Source organism: Bos indicus x Bos taurus, chromosome 16 (genome assembly GCF_003369695.1).
Source record: "Bos indicus x Bos taurus breed Angus x Brahman F1 hybrid chromosome 16, Bos_hybrid_MaternalHap_v2.0, whole genome shotgun sequence".
In the NCBI taxonomy this organism is placed as follows: Eukaryota; Metazoa; Chordata; class Mammalia; order Artiodactyla; family Bovidae; genus Bos; species Bos indicus x Bos taurus.
Window position 1 is genome coordinate 47,943,179 of NC_040091.1, and position 21,235 is coordinate 47,964,413.

The window sequence follows — 21,235 nt, forward strand, 5'->3', positions numbered from 1 at the left end:
AAGAGGAGAGGCAAGTCGTCCTGGTCCAAACAACTAATACAAATGAAGCCAGGGATTGGCATCAGGCTGCATCACTCTTAACCATCACACTAAAACTAGGAGAGATCTTCCAACCACTGTATGGCCCTTGGACAATTCCAGCGGTGTTTCTATAAAATGTTACCTCTGACAGATTTCACAGGGCTTCAAATCACCAGCCACCTGCCCTTTCTATGCCCACCAATGTCTGTGCTACAGAAAGAGAAGAAAACATAACATTCCCCTTCTAAACATTTCTCTACAGAAAGAAAAGTAAAACAACTCCCCAGGGCTTCCCCAGTGGCTTGGTGGTAAAAAATCCACCTGCCAATGAAGGAGACACAGGTTCAATCCCAAGAAGATCCCACATACCTCAGAGCAACTAAGTCCATGCCCAGCCTTTGCTCTAGTCTGTGCTCTACAAGAGAAGCCACTACGAGAGGCCCACGCATTGCGGTGAAGACTAGCTCCATTCTCTGCAACCAGAGAAAGCCCTCTCAGTAACAAAGACCCAGCACAGCCGAAAATAAATAAATAAGGTTATTAAAAAAAAAAAAAAAACTCCCTAAGTCTGATTCTAGAGACAGTTCTTTGGACAATAGAATTGACTTAGAAAATTCTTTGTATTTCTTCTTAAAGCCTTAATTCCAGACTCGGAGTGCAGTGAGTGGGCAAGTCTGGGCCTGTTCGCCCTCGACATCTGTAACCCTCTCCTTGGAGTCATTCCTGCTAGGTATGAAAACAGCTGGTGTGGATGGAGGATTCTTGGTTGCCAGGCATCGCATTTTGTACTCAGGATTGATTTATCGAGGCCTCACAGCAACCTTTTAGGAGAGATATTTTGAAGCTCTAATTATGCTGATGAAGAAAATATAGCGAAGAGAGAAGGGAACTTTCCCAGAATCACCCAGCTATGTTCAGCAGATCTGCAGCTTAGAAGCAGGTACTGCTCACTACAGCTCACACAGCCCCCCAGACCACTGCTCTGGGATCCCCAAGTCCACTCTTGCTGGCCAAAAATTGTGAGTCGTGGTCATACTCCAAAGAGTTGGGGGGCTTAGGTCTGCATCTGACCACTAGGGGGATTCTCATCAGAGCTTGGGCTCTCGACGCTCTGGGGCTTGGTCACTTTTGTAGGACCAGTTGAGCATGGAGGAGCCCAGTTAGGGGAAACATCTCTGCATTTTCTCTCTTTTCTCGCCTTGAATTCAAAGCTGAGGACGGTGGGGTGCCCCTCCTCAGCATCCAGCATCACTTCCCAGAATGAGCATTTCTCTGCGTTAAAAGCAAACACACATATTTTCCCCCATTTAAATTTGTTGTGCTAAACAAATTAATCTAGCACCAGATTATATTATGAAGAACCATAAATCTTTTCCAAGATAAGCATCTGTCAAGTTGGATTAGCAATATCCAATGTACTGTGAATTAATTTGCTAAGCCTTATAATGGTGTCCTGGGCGTTTAACTTTAGTAATAACAAATGTAATTTGGAAGAAATGGGAACTCATTTTCTCATCCATGTCTATATAGTAAGTGACGTAGGCAGGGAGATGACAATAAATGAATGCACCACTAAATTCTATTATGATGATGGCTTGGGAGTTTATTGAGGTAAAAACTAATGCTTTGTAAACTGCCTCTTGGGTGCTTGGCACAGAAGTGAATGACAGTCTGTGGATTCCAGAAGGAGGCTACAGGAGAGACGGCTGAAGCACAGTCCTACAGACCCTCACCCATGATGCTCCCAAGCTCACAGCCTCCATCCCTCCATCCTGGTCCATGGCCCCCAGCATTGAGATGGAGCTTGGCTTTGCATCCATAGATATGTTGCTCTCTAGGGAAGAACTGCTCAGGATAAAAACTGCAGCTCTCTTGTCCAGGTGAAGAGAGGAAGTAGGTCATGGAACACCCACTCTATGGAAACCTGTCCAACTAATGACCATAGCCTGCCTGCCGGCCAGTTTGCAAAATCTAATGCACACGCAGAGTACAAGGGACAGCGTGGCATTTGGGTTGCACAGGGATCCTGAGGAGCAATTCTCTCTGTCCCCTGGGTTCTGAAAAGGACCCGTGTCAGCTCCAAGGAAGTAGAGAGGCAAGCCGGGGGTCGGAGAGGCTGCACAGTGCCCCCATCCCCTTCCTGCTTATGCCCTGGAACATACAGGAATGTCCTGTATTACAAGTTAGCAAATACTACTACTGGTCAAGAATGTGCATGGACAGTTCCAAACTAAACCTGAAAGTCGTGATGGGGCCTGGGGCCATGGCCTGTTCACAGAAGCCAAGGATGCTAGCAGTGGGTGGCAACAAATGGGTCCAGGATTCTGGGCTGTCCCTTTGCCGGCCTGAAGCCAGTATATACAAGGGGCTACTAGAGAAAGGAAGTGCTTTGGTCTGGGAGATTTCCAAGGGCTACTCCGTTTGAAGCAACTGGAGGAGTTGAGAAAGAAACAATGACGATGCAGTAGATATTTCAAAATCAAGAAATGCTAATTGTCTGCATGCACCTAGAATGACACAGGCAGAATTACAGCCATCTGTCTGATCTCCGTCCTCCAAACACCTCTTAACCTGACCTCAGCGACAAGATACCCCAGAACCCGAGTCAGTGTGCACAGCCTCAGCTAACACTGAAGGGGATTCCTCCTGATAACCTGGCCTCCGTCTCTCCTGCTGTTTAAGGTAATTCTTAACTCTGGGTTGGTCTGGTAGTTGCCCCTCTGGAGGGCTGCACCCTGGAAAGTTTCTGAAGATGCCATACACTCTGCCTCCATCAGCAGATGTGCTCACACCTGACTCCAAGGCTGGTCCCAGAGATTAAGTTCTAGCATTTGAGAAGATGCTGCTCCATGTCTGGTGGGGCTCAGAACCCCCCTACAAAGGCAGGGTGGGTACATGCCCACCCCTAGGTCACTACTAGGAAGAGACCCTCTCCCTTCTCGCTTAATCCACTAGAAGAGCCTGGCCACTCCTCATAGAGCATAACCCATCTTTGCCAGGACATGGACATGTGCAAGTTCATGGACACAAAGTTCCCCATCTCACCCTCAGGTACTATGGCTTTAGGTGCTCCTGCTGGAAAACAGGCAATCCCAGCATTGTAAGCCACACCCTCCCAAAGCACCCCACAACCCAAATCCAACCAGAGAAGAGGTGGGCGTACCTGAGGTCTCCCCCAGAACCCGCGGGGGCTGGCTGTCTTGGCCACTGTCTCTGCTGGGACTGGTGGAAGGCTCCGTTGTGCTTACCCCAACTGGGATCCTACTCCTGGGGTCCAGGGGCTCGGTGACCCCTTGAGTCTGCAGTGTCACGGAAGTGGCCGTGGTGGCTGTGGCGGTGGTGGTGGCGGTGGCCACAGTTGTCTTCCGCGTTTGGAAGATGGAGACCGTGGTGGGGCCGTAAAAGCCCGGGAATGTGTTGGATTCCAGGGCCTCCTCCTCCCCCGTTGGCCCCCAGGCAATGAACTCCGTCTCCGTGGTGGGCCTGCTGCCCCGGAAGTCAAAGCTGTTGAAAGCAGGCCCCTGTAGGTGCCTCTTCCCCCGCCGCAGGAGGGCCTGCTGGTCCGTGGGGGCCCCGCTGGCCCCTGCAGAGGAGGAGGAGGTGGGGGAGGAGCCCAGGGAAGGGCTGGATTTGGCAGCAGCTGGGGGCTTGGCCAGCCCCCCTTTGGGCCCAAGAGTGGCCTCCTGATCCCTGGGTCTGTGCGCCCGTCGGGCCCGGGGACTCGGCATCTGTCCATGACTGTGTCCGCGCTCCACGCGGGGCGGCCGGGGGCTCCACACAGGAGCAGGGATCCGGGCGGGCTGTCCACTCTTAAAACTCCACAAGCGAGGCGGCCGGTGGGGTGGCCGAGGCAGTAGCCGGAACTCGGGGCCCGGGCCCAGGGACTCACACGTGGGCAGATCCAGGGCAAGCTGAAACATGGCTATAAGGATCCAAGCATGGCTTCCTAGGGAGCAGCCGGGCCAGCGGATGAACATGGAACTGCATGGGAAAGAGAGAAGAGGGTCAGTGGGGGCCTCCACCCGGGGGGCTCTCTCCACCCCCACTCCAGGTCAAGGAAACACTCTCCTAGTAACAAGCGCTAATCCCAACTTCCAAAGAGGAATGGAACCCTTCGTTAGTCCCCTTCAAAGGCCAACTCATGTCCGCTCTGTTAGCATCGCTGAAGGACAGGCCCAACCTCATTCGTCAGGACCCACTTCTCCTCGCAGGAGCTCTCCCATACTTGGCCAGCTGATGACAAGCTGGTGTCAAAGAATCCACTTACAGGAGGGACACTGAGTCCCCAAAGCCCCCAAAGAGATGATGACCTCAGGGGTCTTCCATCCCACTTTGCTTTGACCTAGAATAAAACAGAGATACAAAGAGGGAACCAGGGAGGGGACAGCAGAGCCAGCAATGTGTCCACACACTGCGTCCAAGCCAGGCACATCGCTCTGGGTCACAGAAGTCCCCACTCGCGGGTGAGTGATGCTAAGCTCACAGCTGCCAGTCCTGACGTCTGGAGGGACGGGGGGTTTCAGCCTGTGGGGCATGTCGCTCTGGGTCACAGAAGTCCCCACTCGCGGGTGAGTGATGCTAAGCTCACAGCTGCCAGTCCTGACGTCTGGAAGGACAGGGGGTTTCATCCTGTGGGGCTTCCCATGGGGCATAGAGTCCCACACCTGCTGCTCCGGCTGGGCCCTGTTCCCTGCCACCCCCACCCCCTCGGCCTCCTATTTCAGTCGGATACATCTATTTGAAAGCAGGCTTGTGGCCTCAAATGCCATGATGTGTGCACAGGGAGAGCTGCTGACTTGTGGCTGCCTCTGGATCTCGCTCAGAAGAAGATGTGCTGCCCGGAAGCAGAAAGTTCGTCAAGGCACCAACTCCACCAAGTGCTTGCTCTGCTGATATTGACCTACCATGTAGGTGCCCTGGCAAACCCTGTCCCCTGCGTCCTCAGCGTGGGGAGGCTGGGGAGGGCACGCAGGGCTGAGCATGTGCTGGGCCTGGGCAGGATGGAGCCAGGTCAGGATGTGGCCACACGCAAGGTAGGGGAACCCGGCCCCCAGGTCCTCCCACCTGCTTAGTTAGATAATTGAGGGCTGGAGACAGGTACCCTTCAAAATCAGAGCTCATCACCAATGTCAAATCTGAAAATTGAAACAAAGCTAGAATTTAGGGATGGTGGTGGGCAGGGGTGGGCGAGCGTGTTCAGTGAGCTGAGCTGCCAACCCTGCTCGGAACCAGGCCTGTGGAAGCGGAGTTGGACAGCGTTTCTTAGCCGGGCTGTCATATGACTTTAAAAGGGACTAATTCAGCCCCTGAGTGAGTATGAGGCTGTCCACGTGCCCGGGGCTGACCTATGCTCACCAACACCCAGGAAGGTGCTGTGCCCCCGACATCCGTGTGTTGAAAGAAAGAAACTTGTATTAATGAGTGCTAATTGCCAAAAAAGACAGATCCCAGAATAATAAGGCCTTGGTTTTTTAATCAGAACAAGAAAGTGCTTGGCTGCAGAAATTAGGAACTGCTCATTATGCTAATGTTTCCGCATCAAGAGGCTGCCGGTGTGCAATTTCTCGGCATGGCCAGCCCAGGGCGGTGCAGGGACCAGGCCAGCCTCGCACACAGAGATTCAGGTCAGCGAGGGGTCCCTCAGGCGCACACCAAGGGCAGCTCCCTTTGAGGTTTAGAAGCTCAGGTTCTCCCACCTGTCTGTGCATCTAGACACAAGCCCAGCCCCCAGGGAAGTGAGACACTGCTTCCAGCAAGCGTGATCTCGGCTTGGAGGATACCACTGGCCACCCCCAGGCACCACAAGGCAGCGCTGAGCACCCTCAGCCTCACAGACACCCCTAGGCCTTATAAGGATCACTGGGTTTCACCAGGCTTCACCAGGAACTCCCATACCTCATCTTGTAACCTCAGTCTTCACTGGGCACCACCAAGTGCCAGCACCTTACCAGGTGTCACCAGGCCTCACCAGATCCCATCAGGCACCCCGAGACCCCACCAGGTACTACCAGGAGCCCCCAGGTCTCAGCAGGTCTCACCAGGCTACACCAGGTACAATCAGGCCCTGCTGGTACCACCAGGCCTCAGTAGGTGCCACCAGGTTACCACTAGGCCTTGTCTTGTAACCTTAGGCTTCACCGGGCACCACCAAGTACCACCACCTCACTAGATCTCACCGTACCCCACCAGTCACCAATAGGCCCCTCCAGGTATGACCAGGAACCCTCAGGCCTCCCCCAGGTACCTGCAGACCTCACTAGGCATGCCCAGGCCTCTCCAGGCACCCCAAGGTACCACAGTCACATCTGGCCTCACCAGGCTGAATGAACAACAGCTGTACACAAACCCACTTGCCACCTCTACCTGGAGAAGTATCGGCCCAGGAAATTAAAACAGCAGCCCCTGAGCCTGTGCCTGCCTGCCCGGCATAACTTCACACGCAGGATATTTCTGCCATTTTCCACCAATCATGAGCTGTAATTGGTTACCATGGAAACCCTCTTTTCCATGCCACCCAGCTGTTATGTAGAAAAGCCAGGCCATCACAATGGCAGGGAGAGCTGGATGTATTTTTCCTCTTCCAGTCTAGTCTCTTTTTGAACTGGTGGACTTGTTCACAGGGAAAACAGGAGGCCAGGTTAACAGGTCAGGACAGAGGCTCCCCCCACCCTACCCCCCACCCCCAGCAGCCAGGAAATGCAGGGCTCAGGGTGGGGACGGAGAGAGCCCCTCCAACAGGGAGGTCAGCGGCCGATCCTGTGGCCTCTTTACAGGGGACCCATCATCACTCATCTTTTTACAGAGGTCAAAGGCTCCAACCCCCTGCTCTATCAGCAGGCCTCTGCCTCTATGTGCAACCTGGACCTTCCTGGACTGGTGTGCGGACACGCTGGGCTGAAGACGCACCTTGGCATGAAGGGATTCTGCCAGGTCTGCAAGGACCATGTGAGGGGCAGCAGGTGGCCTCTGTCCTCATCCCTCATCTGGTCCTGAAACCAGGCAGGACCCTAGGAACACTCTGCTGTGACACTGCTCAGCACAGGACTGGGAAGCTTTCAGTCCCCAACACCACACCCACTTTATGATGAAGGGGTTCTTGGAGCACCACTCACATATCCTCTCACTCGGGAAGGCATCCACCGTGCCATCAGCCTATTCTCAAGAGGACCCCACACATCTGCGAGGGCTGGGAGGGCCTGAGACTGCTGATAACACTGCTGAGGATGCCACTAACCATCAGGGCCGCCAGGTGACACACCAAGGTCAGGTCACGGTGCAGGCAAAGGTGGGGCCAGCTCCCCCTAAACTCTGGGGCCTCCACAGACCCCTCACAAAATACCACCACTCCACCCCCACATGGATGGCTACAAGCAAAAAGACACAATTCCAAATGTCAGCAGGGGTGTGGGGAGACAGGAAGTCTCATGCCTCATTGGTGAGAATGTGAATTGGTGCAGCCATTAGACAGTTTGGAAGTTCCTCAAAGACTGAGTTACCAGTGGACCCAGAAATTTCACTCTTGGGAGCAAAAATGTGTACCTGAATGTTCACAGTAGTATTATTTCTAACAGAGGAAAGGGGAGACAGACAGCCTCAGTGTCCATCAATTGATGAGAAAGTGGCCCACTCCTACAGTGGAACATTAATTGTCCATAAAATGGAAAGAAGTATGGGGGTGGGATGAATTGGGAGATTTGGGACTGACATATATACACTATTGATTCTGTGAATAAAACAGATAACTAAGGAGAACTGACTGTATAGCACAAGGAACTCTATTCAGTACTCGAAGAGTCAGACACGACTGAGCGACTTCACTTTCACTTTTCACGCATTGGAGAAGGAAATGGCAACCCACTCCAGTGTTCTTTCCTGGAGAATCCCAGGGACGGGGGAGCCTGGTGAGCTGCTGTCTATGGGTTCGCACAGAGTCGGACACGACTGAAGCGACTTAGCAGCAGCAGCAGCATGGTGACCTAAGGGAAGGGAATCCAAAAAAGAGGGGACATATGTAAACACACTGCTGATTTGCTGCCTGGAGAATCCCATGGACAGAGAAGCCTGGTAGGCTGCAGTCCATGGGGTCACACAGAGTTGGACATGACTGAAGCGACTTAGCAGCAGCAAGTAGAAAATAACACAATATTTACCAGCTGAGCTACCTGGGAAGATCATTGTACAGTCACCACACTCCAATGAATTTTTTTTAAAGGAAATAAGTCCTGATACACGTTACCACATGGATGGACCTTGAAGACATCACAAAGAAGTCAGTTACAAAAGGCTGCATGTTGCACGATTCTATTTACATGAAATGCCCAGAATCAATCAATCCACAGGGACAGAAAGTAGACTGGTGGTTGCCAGGAGCTGGGGGAAGGGAGGTTGGGAGTTACTATCTAAACTCTAATGATTACAGGATTTCTTTTAGGGGGTGATAAGAATGTTCCAGAATTATAGTGGCAACAGTTGTACAAACTTGTGAATATATTAAAACTACTGACATCTGCACTTTAAAGGAATGGATTTTAGGGTGTGTAGACTGGATCTGAAGAGCTGATGTGTGCCAGGGCAGTGTAGACAGGCCTGGGGTGCACTGCACTGAGGCCTAGCCCTGCTCCCTGTCATGGCAGGCAGGAGGAAAGAAAGGATGCTGGGGTCAGAGGCGGCCTTGGCAATAAACTTGTGGCTGAGACTTCAGGTTCGTCCTCATGATCCTTGCCTGAATGTCGGCTGCCCATCTATACTCCATGACAGACAGCTCCCCATGGCAGCATCCCAGCCTAGACTTTCAAATGAAGAACAAACGTCGTCCCAGCCACCCCCACCTGACTGCTCCAAAATTGGGAACTACGGCTCCATCTCACTTTACTTTCTAGTTTGCAAGCTTTTTGCTTCTCTCCCTTTTAAATTTTTATTGAAATCTTTTTTCCCGAAGAATGGTTTAATAAGATTCAGCAAATTGAGATTCAATTTGATACCTTCTGTGTATTTTCTTCACTGAAGAAAATCACTGTCAATTAAGGGTGACAAAGACGTCTCTCCCATTTAAGGGCGCACTTTTCTCGAGCGAGGAGTCTGCAAGGGTGCCTCCTGCAAGTAGCTGGCTTCCACTTGCTTGAACACCGGAGCTGGACCACAAGGTCATGCAGGAGCCCTGAGTCTGCACAGCTCAGAGGCCATACCACAATCTCCAGGATGCGACAGGACCCGAGAGGTGTCAGGTAGGTGGCCAGCCTGTCCCAGCCCTGCCACAGGCAGTGACCAGCACCCCGTGTGCAATCTCAGCACCAGATGACTGAGGGAGACCCCCACCTTCCGTGTCTGCTCTTGGGCTTGTCATCAGCTGGCTTGAGGGACAAGTCATGGTAGGAATAATTCTGTTTGAGGTTGGCCTGAGCGTGGGCTTGCTGCTTCTGCTTCACAGGCCCTGGGTTCAATCCTTATTCGACACGGTTGGAGCAGTGGCATGGAGGACTCCACACCTTCTAAGAAGAACTGTGTGTCTGTGATCAATAATTGACAGGGTACAACCTGAAATGACTCCGAAGATGCATGTGCGACAGACACAGATGGGCTTCCTCCAGCACAGAGTTGGCTTTGGGGGAGTCCGTGTTCCTAAGTGGACACTCCCAATCCCCTGCAGACTCGAGCATCTCTTCACCTGGGACCCCTGTTCAGTCTACCTGCCCCACTTTCAGCCTGACCCTTCGTGCAGATGCCTCTCCATCCCACGCCACTTATTGGCTTGTTTGTTTAAATAAGCTTTTTAGAGCAGTTTTATCTTTTATAAATTTAAAAAAACCTTTATTTTGTATTGGAGAATAGCCAATTAACAACATTGTAATAGCTTCAGGTGAACAGCAGATGGACTTAGCCATACATATACATGTATCCATTCTCCCCAAAACTCCCCTTCCATCCAGGCTGCAACATAACACACAGCAGAGTTTCCTGTTCTATACAGTAGGTCCTTATTGATTACACATTTTAAATATAGCAGTCCATGGGGTCGCAAAGAGTCGGACATGACTGAGCAACTTCACTTTCACTTTTCACTTTCCTGCATTGGAGAAGGAAATGGCAACCCACTCCAGTGTTCTTGCCTGGAGAATCCCAGGGATGGCAGAGTCTGGTGGGCTGCCATCTGTGGGGTCGCACAGAGTCGGACACGACTGAAGCGACTTAGCAGCAGCAGCAGCACATGTCCATCCCAAATTCCCTAATTACCCCTTCCCCCCACCCCGCTGTCCATCCCTCTCCCTGAACCATAAGTTCCTTCTCCAAGTCTCTGACTCTGTTTCTATTTTTTAAACAAGTTCATTTGTATCATTTCAGATTCCACATAAAGGGGAAGTCATGTATTTCTCCTTCTCTGTCTGACTTACTTCACTCACTATGAGACTCTCCAGGTCCATCCATGTAGCTGCAAGTGGCATTATTTCATGCTTTTGAACGGCTGAGTAACATTCCATTGTGTATATGGACCACATCGTCTTTATCCATTCCTCTGTCGATGGACAGTTAGGTTGCTTCCATGTCTTGGCCATCGTAAACAGTGCTGCAATGAACACTGGCGTGCGTGTATCCTTTTGGATCATGTTTTCCTCTGGTATACACCCAGGAATGGAATTGCAGGGTCATACGGTAGCTTTTGGACTTCCCTCGTGGCTCAGATGGTAAATTGTCTGTCTACAACGCGAGAGACCTGGGTTCAATCCCTGGGTTGGGAAGATTCCCTGGAGAAGGAAATGGCAACCCACTCCAGTACTCTTGCTTTGAAAATCCCAAGGACGGAGGAGCTTGGTGCAGGCTACTGTCCAGGGGGTCACAAATGATAGCTTTTAGAGCAGTTTTAGATTCACAGAAAATTGCACAAGGGCACAAAGAACCCCTGTGTAGTCCTCCGGAGTCCTCTATGAGAACACCATACATCACCAACATGAATCCGTCAAAACTAAGAGAACACACGGGCCCGTGACCAAGAACCAAGTTCCACGCTGTATTGGGGTTTCACCAGTTTTCTCTTTCAGGATCACACTCAGGCCCCCACGTGACATTAGTCATCATGTTTCCTCAAGCTCCTCTAGAGTGTGATGGACGCTTGGACTCGCTTTCTCTGGACGACCTTGAAAGTTTTGAGCGGGATGGGTCAGGTAGTTTGTAGGATGGTCCTCTACTGGGCTTTGTCTGGTGCTTCTCGCAAGGTTAGACTGGGCTAATGGATTCTTGGGAGGAAACACAGAACTGCAGCAGCCTCCTCATCACATGATACTGGGGGCACCTGCTGTCAGCACAACCCACCACTGCTGATGACCTCAGCCCCCTCTGATGTCCTGTCGGCCAGGAGTCTCCACTGAAAAGTAATGACTGTCCCCTTTCCACATGCTCATCTCAGGAAGCAGGACCTCAAGCACAGCAAACACTCGAGAGAGAAAACCCACTTTGTTTTTAACTCTTCAAATCTCACCCATCCAGCAGCCAAGCCACATTGTTGTTCAGTTGCTAAGTCACGTCCAACTCTTTGCAACCTCTTGGCCTGCAGCACGCCAAGCTTCTCTGTCCTTCACGATCTCCTAGAGTTTGCTCAAACTCACGCCCATTGAGTCAGTGATGCCGTCCAACCATCTCGTCCTGTCGCCCCCTTCTCTTCCTGCCTTCATTATTTCCATATTATTCCAAATATTTCAATATTTCCCAGCATCAGGGTCTTTTCCAATGAGTCAGCTCTTCACATCAGGTGGCCAAAGTTTTAGAGCTTCAGCTTCAGCATCGGTCCTTCCAATGAATATTCAGGACTGATTTCCTTGAGGATTGACTGGTTTGATCTCCTTGCAGTCCAAGGGACTCTCAAGAGTCTTCTCCAACATCACAATTTGAAAGCATCAATTCTTCAGCACTCAGTCCAACTCTAACATCCATACATGACTACAGGAAAAACCATAGCTTTGACTATACAGAGTTTTGTCAGCAAAGTGATGTCTCTGCTTATTAATACTCTGTGGAAAGGGACAAATCTGAGGAAGTCACTGTCCCAAACAGAGAGGACAGTGGTAACAGGCAGGACTCTCTCTTCCTTTCAAACCTACATTCCACATGCTTTGAGGGTGTGGGCTGGCAGGAAGGCGTCAGGGTACCCAGCCATGGGATCTCCCACTCAGGGAGCTGGAGGAAGGCTTGGGAGGAACAAGTCATGAGATTCTCTCTCAGAACATTCAGAGCTGCCCTCTCCTAGAAACTGATGGCATAATTCTGTTCTTCAAAAAAGACCAGAAATCATGGAGCACAGGCTTGGGGTCCAGGGTGGATGGAGGTGGCAGTGAGCCTTCGGAAGTCATGTCCCAGATCTCAAGGCTGGGACAGAGGGGAGAGGGTAGCCATGCTCAATGCTGACCATCAGGCAAAGTGAAACTCCAGGTGGACTCAGCAGCCTCTTCTCCTGGTGGAACATACATCCAATTAGGAAGCAGCAGCATCCGTTCTAGGTGAGGAGGGAGAGCTTGGTACCCAGGGCAGGAAAAGCTCTGTCACCCAGATTCAGTGTTGCCCCAAGTTCTCTGCCCTGGAGAAAGCGGAACAAGGACTTCCAGCACCAGGGTATGTCCATCTCCCCCCTCCACACGGGACCCTCTGGTGCCCAGATGCACTCGAGGGGCCCCCTTCCACCCTGTGTCCCCTGGATCCCCAACAGCAACAGGACAGTGCAGCAGCTTCTGGCTATTTTTCTGGAGCAGAGACCCACCCTCCCTGCTCATGAACACAGGTGCCTCAACCTCCATCCCTCCATACCGGCTCCAGAAGGGAACACACGCTTTCTTCTGGAAGTGTCACTGCTTTAGTTTTCCTAATGAAACAAACGCAGCCTTGATTCATTCAAACTGTGCTCCCAGCCCGATGTCACCGTGATGGCCTGTTGGAGCTGCTCCGTGCTCAGCCCCAGGACTCAGGGGATTAAAGCCTCCCTCCCTTCAGGAAAGGCACTCAGAGTGCCTAAGCTTTCATACTCCATGGCCCCCGTGGATGCCAGGTGCACAACAATGTCTGACACGGAGAGGGAGCAGCCTTGGAAAGAAACCTCCAACACAACAGGCGACAGGACATCTCTGGCTACTCTCCTTCCCTGGAGAGTGGGATCAGTCCTGGGTCTGCAGGCCTCTCAGCACCCTCCACTTGGCACCCTCCCACTCCTGGGTGCCTCACAGTAAGTGAAGCACAGGAAAATCAGTCTCCTGATAGACCCCTTTGTCCTGGAGCATCCGTGTGTAGGTGCCCTCATCCCAAACCATCATTACCCAGGTGTGGGCAACAGGAGACCTGAAAAATAAGGGGCCTGGCTGGGGTCACAGTGAGTCTAGGACTCAGGGACTCATGATCTCTGTGCTCAGAAACTAGGTCCCAACAGCCCTAGACCTGTGGGACCAGGGACACACTAGAAGAAGTAGAGCAAGAACAAACTCACGATAAGCTGTAACCATGGCAACCCTACTCCCTGGACCATCTGCACGGAGGCTCCACCCATAGGGAGGTGCTTGGGTGGGTGCTGAGCCTGGGCAGGTGGGACTCCACACCCCTACCCCCAACCTTATCCAGCTGTCAGGGCCCTGAGGGTTCCAGGGAATCATTTCACAGGCTCTCACGAAAGATAACAAGCCCTTGTGTGTCAGTGACGCCATCCAGATAACTCAGTACATTCGTGCCGTCAGTGCGTCTCCCCAGGGGAGTCACGCCCCCACAGGATGTTCTGCAAGGTCTGGAGACGTTCCTGGGCACCAGCAGCTGGGGAAGGAGGCACTGCTACTGGCAACTAGTGGGCAGAGGCTAGGAGGCTGCAGGACATTCCACACGCAAAGGACAGGCCCCCATCATAAAGCCCTGGAGCTCCAGAAGAGGCCTGGTGTGGTGCTGACACGGGCTCAGGGCCGGCGACCTGACTTCCAGCCTCCTACAGTGTGAGCATGGGCAATGAGTGGAACTTCTCCGAGCCTCAGTTTCCCCACCTGTCAAATGGGGTGAACAGGGGTACCCACACCACGGTGTGTCAGGGACTCCATGGCGAGTACTTCAGGCTCGGCTCCCAGACGTGGTCCCACCACTCCCCGCCATAGCTGGGGATGGCACCCAGGAACCCATCTTCCTTCCCTGGGTGCTCCAGAGCAGGGTGTGTACAGAACGCTGAGGCATGGGGGCTGTTGCTCAACAGGCTTCACAGGTGCTCGGAGGAGACTGAAGGATAGCAACGTGCTGGCATTCTGGTTGCCTGGGCAACGTGCCCGCAAGCATTCCGGAGGAGTGAAGTGGTGACAAGCGGTGGGTGGGGAGCCCTGTGGGCGGGACGCTCTCTCCCTGGGAGTGGGGAACAGGGTTTCTGCGTGTCTCATGCTACAGCCCCTGCTGCCGCGGCCAGGCCCCCACTGCCCTCCTGCAGCCGTCATGCAGCCGGAAAGCAGGCAGGCCGTCCGAGAAAGGTGGCCTCACCAAGTGCCCCCCAGCCTGGTCAGTCCCCTCAGCTCAGCTACTGTCCCCCCAGCATGGGGTCAGTGTCCTGTCTGGGCAGCACCCAGGATGTGACCAGCAGATGAGCAGCCTCCCCAGATCTGCCAGCCCATCTTGCCGGGTACCCTGGGCCACGCTCCAGTGCTTCCTCTGCAGGAAGGAAGCAAAGGTCTGAGACGGGCCCCTGTCACGAGCTGGTCCATGCCCTGGTCAAGCCTGTCTTCTCCATCTCTCTCAGGGCAAAGGCAAACCTGACTAGGAGCTGGAGGTGAATCTGATATCTGGCAAACCTTCACCACCACCAAAGCCAACTCAGAACAAAGACTAGAACACCCAGGAAAGGCAAAGTCGATTCTCCAAACCCCTGGCAGTGGTTCTGAGCCTGGGTTTCACATGAGAACCACCCGATTGGGAGAAAGGATGGTTACAAAACTCTGAGCTCCAGTCCCACCACAGCAGACTCACCAATCAGGATCTTTGAGGAGGGAGCCCAGCATCATAACATTTTGGGACGCTCCCCAGGCATCCAGGGTTGAGAGCTGGGGAACACTGCCTGCTTTTCACCCATGTGTTCAGTCGCTCAGTCGTGTCAGACTCTTTGCGACCCCAGGGACTGTATGTAGCCCGCCAGTCTCCTCTGTCCATGGGATTTTACAGGCAAGATTTATGGAGCAGGGTACAATTTCCTTCTCTGGGAACTCTGCCCGAATGGGGGGATTGAACCTGCAACTCTTGTGTCTCCTGCATCTCCTGCATTGGCAGAAGGATTCTTTACCACTGAGCCACGTGGGAAGCCCTGCTCCTCCTTAGGGCTCAGTTTAATTCTACTTTATATCCATTTTTAACAAGAGACATAAGATGCTACTTCCCAGGTGGCTCAAATAGTAAAGAATCTTGCCTGCAATGCAGGAGACTCAGGTTTGATCCCTGGGTTGGGGAGATCTTCTGGAGAAGGCAACCCACTCCAGTATTCTTGCCTGGAGAATCCCATGGACAGAAAAGCCTGGCAGGCTACAGTCCATGGAGTCGCAAAGAGCAGGACACGACTGAGTGACTAACACTGCGTAAGATGGGGGGCGGGGAGGAATGCTGTAGGCCAGTGACTCTTCAGCACAGGGGTCCCGGGCACCACGTGCCAGGTCTGTCAGGCTGGGAAGATGCTCACAAGAAAACTCTTATGCAATCATGTGAAGAGATAAGGACCATGGCACAGATGCGTATTTATGGAAAACTGCACTGAACAGAGCTGATCGAGGACAGAAAGGGCGGGGCGGGCGCCAGAACCATCACCCACACAGACTGAGCACCAGCTCCACGTGGGGCTCTGGGCTCAGTGCTCAACACGAATTGTCTCATGCCGTTCGCACGGTAACCCTCCGAGAAGAACGGCTGTTACTCTCTTCTTGAAGAAGAAAGAAAAGCACAAAAATAGTAGCTGTGTTTTTCTCTGGAAAGAAGACTCTTAAAAATACAACTGAAAGCAGCTGACGCTGAAGGAGGTAAATATTCAGCCCAGAGGGAAGCTGGTTCTGGGCAGGATGCATTCCTCCAGGGTTTCAGGTTTGGAGAACCATCCTATCACCTCTCTGGCACTGGGGGACACACGTGTTCCCCGCGGAGAACATTCCGAGCAGCAGACGCTGCTCCTGGCGATAGATGGCTCCTTAATGCTGGTCTTGTTCCCGAAGACTGGACTCAGAAGAATAAATGATGTCAGCTTCCACAATACCCAGTGCAGTTCCTCTGTCCTCATGGGAAATATCTATTTCAGCTTTGTTGCCACTGTTACGTCGTATTTACGAAGTCCAGTACGGGTGCCTGGTACTTTGTAAGCCAACCAGGAAGGACAGGGGCACACAGTGGAGGCGTCTCTGCCTCTCAGAGTCACAGAAGCCGCGCTGCTGTGGGACTTGCAGAGACAGGAAAAGGATGACAGTGTGGAGGTGGCGAGGGTGGGGCACGAGGAAGGAAGAATGAAAAGGCTGAGGGAAAGCTTGGGGGTTGGGCAGACTTGGCCTAAAAGCCCAGCTCCATCACCAGCTCACCAGGTGTATGGCCTGGGGCAGGTCACCCCACCTCCCCTGCATACCATCTCCCGAGGTGTTCACGTACCCACTTTGTGCAAGAGAGGGTGACAATGACAAGACACTGGCAGAGCTCTTGGGAAAGGGCCCAGCTAGACTGCTGCTTAGGACTGAAGAGGAGGCTGGACTCAGGCCACGGGCAGTGAAGGCAGAGTATCTCTGTGTCCAGCGACAAAAAGAGTGGACGGTCGGAGGAGCCCAAGGACCAGCTTAGGCTGACACCCTCTAGTTCTCTCCACTGGTCTCCAGGCCAACCCCGAGCCCTAGGGCCCGTGGGACCATGCCATAGGGAAAGCTGCAGCCTCTGCTCAGAGGGGCTCAGTGTGGCTGACCATGGTGGTCCCTGAATATCAAGATAAACCACAAGGAAGACAAAGTCGCTAGTTGGAGAGCTTGCAGTGAGCAACATGAAGGAGGTGAAATTGCAGAGGAAGCTGGGGAGGTTCAGAATCTCGTGGGTGGCAACAGTGTTGACCAGGAGCATCATACAAAGGAAGGAGGACCATTCACCAGGCACCGGGGGAGAAGCCCCTGTAGCCAACCGGGGTGGGGGAGGGCAGATGGACCTTGCAGGTCCTCCAGAGTCTGTAATGGGCAGATTTCAGGTAGGAGGGAAAAGGAGGGTCCTCCTCTCACAGTGAAAAGTAGACTCAGCCCACCTAACGGGACCAGGGAGCACGGAAGTCCATAGGCAGCCATCTCCACACCCAGCTGCAACCACATGACCATCCTCAGTCTTTTGTACCTGAGTGTAAATGAGGCTGAGATGAAATGGGGCCTTGCAGGTGGTTCAGGGATCACACCGTGGCCTCCACAGGAACAGGGCTCCTGTGGAGAGGGGATCTGGGGAGCAGGGAGTGGTCAGGGACTCCTCCTTGGTCCATCTAATACCACAGTGCCCATGAGGGAGAGTGAGGGAGAGAAAGAAAGTGCTAACTGGAAAACAAGCTGGCATAGCCGGAAGTCCGTGAAGTTATCTGTGCAAATCCTACAATGTAGGTCACCGTTCTGTCTCTACGACTGCAAGTTCCCGTGTCCCTGTCAGGGGGACATGAGGAGGACAGAGGCTCTGCTGCTGACATCCCAACACACTCATCCCCAGTCGAGGTGGGGAGGGGCCTGGCGTGAGTCCCACAGGACTGGGGAATGGTGCCCCCAAGCGCTGGGAAAGACACCAGACAAAGAGGAGCCGAGCGCTTGCCCGAACAGTCCCCCAGTTCCCATTTGGCCTACCTGTGTACTCCATCCACACACTCCGAGAGATGCAACTCCACTCCTCCCACATTACTAATGAGGGGATGGATGTTTCAGAGATATCTTGGGGGACTGGACACCCGCCTACAGGACTCAATCCCACTTTTCGGCTGCCTGGTCCCATCTCATGTTGGGGCCTGTGTACACAGTGAGGAGGGCCCAGCCACCAGCCGGCCAGACAGTGCCAGGGCACATCCTGCCTGATGGACATCTGTGCTCTAACTGCCACCATCCATGGCTTTCCAGCCTCAGCTTGAATACAAACACTGACGGGGAACTCACTACATACAAAGAGCACTGAGCGGGTCTGGGGTCGGGGCTCAGGTAGACAGCCTCACTGGGGCACTTCCACCTCACTTCTTCAGCTATCCTGCAGGGACTCTGGACTCATCCAACCCACAAGAGGTGCTCCCCCGGCAGGCCACACGAGCCTGTACTACATGTGTGCACACACATGGTCACACATGGACACAGGTGCCCACACATCTGCAGCCATTCCACTTCTGGTTCACCCTGCGTCCCCTCCAGTGGCTGTGCCATGAAGCCCACCATCCTGGGCACCATGTTGCCCGAGTCTGCAAGTGGGGTGGCCGCAAGACAATTTGGCGTATAGCTAATGGGATAGTCACCACCGGCCTGGGGACGAAACACGGGAAATTCTTCCCAAATCAGCCCAGTGGAGCTGAGCAGCAGACCTGAGGGATAGGCTGGGGGGTCATCAGTCATGAACCCTTGGCAGTTCTGAGAGCAGTGCCCCCCCAAGCAATGCCTCCTCTTAGGGTCAACCTTCCCTCCCTCTGAGGTTCTGTACAGACTGCGCTGTGTCCCTCCAAATTCATATGTTAAGTCATGACCCCCGGTATCTCAGAAAGTGACTGTTTGGAGGTGAGGTCTCTACAGAGGTAATTAAGGTAAAATGACTTATAGATGTGGGATCTTAATTCTCTATGACTCGTGTGCTATAAGAGAAGAGATCAGACCACAGACACACACGGGGGATGACCATGTAGAAACACAAGAAGAAGACGGTCATCTACAAGCCAAGGAGAGAGGCCTCAAGTGAATCCAGCCCTACCCACACCTTGATCTTGGACTCTGGCCTCCAGGATCGGGGGAGGACAAAGGTCCGCAGTGGCTGTTATGGCACCTGAGCTGACCAGGACAGGGTGCTCTCTCTTGATGTTCCCACCACGGGGGCTCAGGACTCAGTGACTGCTGCGGGTCCCATCATCACTCTCTCCTGGGACCTGGCACCGCGGCTCCAGATACTGTCCCTGCAGGGGTCACTCACAAGCACCACCCCACCTTACCGGTCCAGACTCAGTTCTCCAGCCTCACAGCCAGCTCACAGCAGAACTCAACCTGGGCCTTGTAAAACCCCTGCCATCAGCACAGCCATTGGGCACCACCGTTTACCAGGTAGCACAGACAGAATTCTGCCCTCGGAGCCCCCCACCCCTTCCCCACCATCCCCACCCTGAACAGCAGTTCCATCCATGCCTCCCTCCCTCCCACACTGGGGTTCTCAGCCTCCACACATGGACATCTGGGTTGGACCATTCTTTGGGGCGGGGCGGGGGTGGCGGCTGTCCTGGGCACTGCGGGACATCTGGGGGCTTTGCCATCCTCCACCCAGAAGATGCGAATGGCACCCCCCAAGTCGTGACAAACATTCCTGACATGATCACATGTGCCCTGGGGCCCAGGACCCTAACACAGGTAGGCAACTCTCTCTCTCAGCTCCTCAGTGCCCAGAGCACTTGTGGTCAGCCTCACTTGTGGAAGGGCCCCTGTGCAGCCAGTGGGGGTGGCGGCTCTGGCACTTCCAAGGAAGGTGTGCTTTAGCCCCTGTCACCTCCTCACCACCTCCAGGAAGCCACCCATGACTAACTCCCATCCCCACCTTTCTCTCTCCCAGGTTTCCTTTGAAGCTCAGAGTCCATCTCCCCCAGCGCCTACCCATGACATTGGTGGCCACTGCCTCTCCTCCCACCCCCATCCCATTACATGCGTCTCCACATCCTGGTAGCATCACAGAGACTTCTTGGGTTTGCTCAGATGCTTTCTCTTGGGAACCGGAAGAGGAATCCAGCCCCACCAAACTCCCAGAGCTGGGATGAGGAAATCTGCAGCCTAAGGTGGATGCTTATTGAACCTGATTCTTATTTAATATTGATAACACTTTGCTTCCTAATTCTTGTTTTAATCCAATTATTGCACAAACGTTGATTAAGCAGCCACAGTGATGGGCTCTGGGGATCTGGAAACAAAGAGACAACATCCCCTCCCTCTTCTGTTGACAAGGACGACCTGGGAGGTGGCGGCGAGGAGATGCAGTGACGTGTGCAGAGCTGGCCCCCAGGAGCACCAGTGCAGTTGTTCCTACTACTGCCTGTTGCCTTGATAATGCAGGGGACAGGCCTCCTGAGATGGGAAACCCAGGCTGCCCACCCACAGCCCCAGATCCTGCTGAACGACCTGCACCGCCCACAGCCTCTGGGGGCTGAGCCCTACTGCCCAGAGACAAGGGAGGTGGCTGGGGGCCCTGCCCAGCTCCAGCCTGAGAGGGATGGGGGAGGGAGGCATGGCTACCAAGAGCAGCTGGACTCCCCCAGCCCTAGGGCGTGTCCCCCTGTAGAGGATTGGGGTCCATACTCACTGAGGACTTCCTTTCCACTAGACTCAGTTCAAGAGCCTCGAATGTCCAGAGAACTTGCAAAGGCCTGTCTCTTCTTATGGACTGTGCGGCCTTGGGCAGGGGTTTAAGCTCTCAGTGTTCTCACCTGTGAAATGGACAGGATGCCTTGAGGCAAGGAGTAAATGAAACAAAGTCAATCTAGGACCCAGGGTGGGCAGATGCTCCATAAACAGGGAAAGCTCTGCCCCTCTCAACCAGGCCTGCAGCCCGGAGGTGCAGACACAGAGCAACAGTGATGCTCCTGCTACCAGGGGCCTCCTCGGGGAACCCAGGGCAGCTCCGGGTTGCAGACCCCTGAGGACAAGGAGCAGCAGCCGTGCAGGCTCCGATGGCCATTCGCTGGGCCCCTGTCTTTAATACAAGAAGTCACACATGTCGTGAAGGGAGGAAAGCTCTGGATGCCTTTGCAGACCCAGCTCAGCATCCCAGACCCTGAGGAGAGGGCAGGGTAGTGGCCAGACCTGCCCAGGGATCAGTGACAGAGGCTAGAGCCTGGAAAACCTCCTGCAGGGTCTCACTGGGAAAAGCCCCTCCATGATCCTCCTGGGGAAGTTGGGCACATGTCTGGCCATGGTCAGTGAGAGATCCCACCCTTGACTATGCTCTTCCAAAGAAGGGCTGGGTCTTGTCTGTCTTGTCAGGAGGCAGGAAATATTATATATATCCATCAAGTCTGCATGGATGC

General features: G+C 53.5%; 1 protein-coding gene across 1 annotated transcript in view; it reads right to left on the reverse strand.

The window, feature by feature from the left end:
• Positions 1 to 21,235, reverse strand: part of AJAP1 (adherens junctions associated protein 1) — a 130,840-nt gene that overhangs the window by 65,454 nt on the left and 44,151 nt on the right. The window contains exon 2 of the mRNA XM_027565092.1: positions 3,185 to 4,002. Coding sequence (XP_027420893.1) covers positions 3,185 to 4,002 — 818 coding nt within the window. The remainder of the gene's footprint in view (positions 1 to 3,184; positions 4,003 to 21,235) is intronic.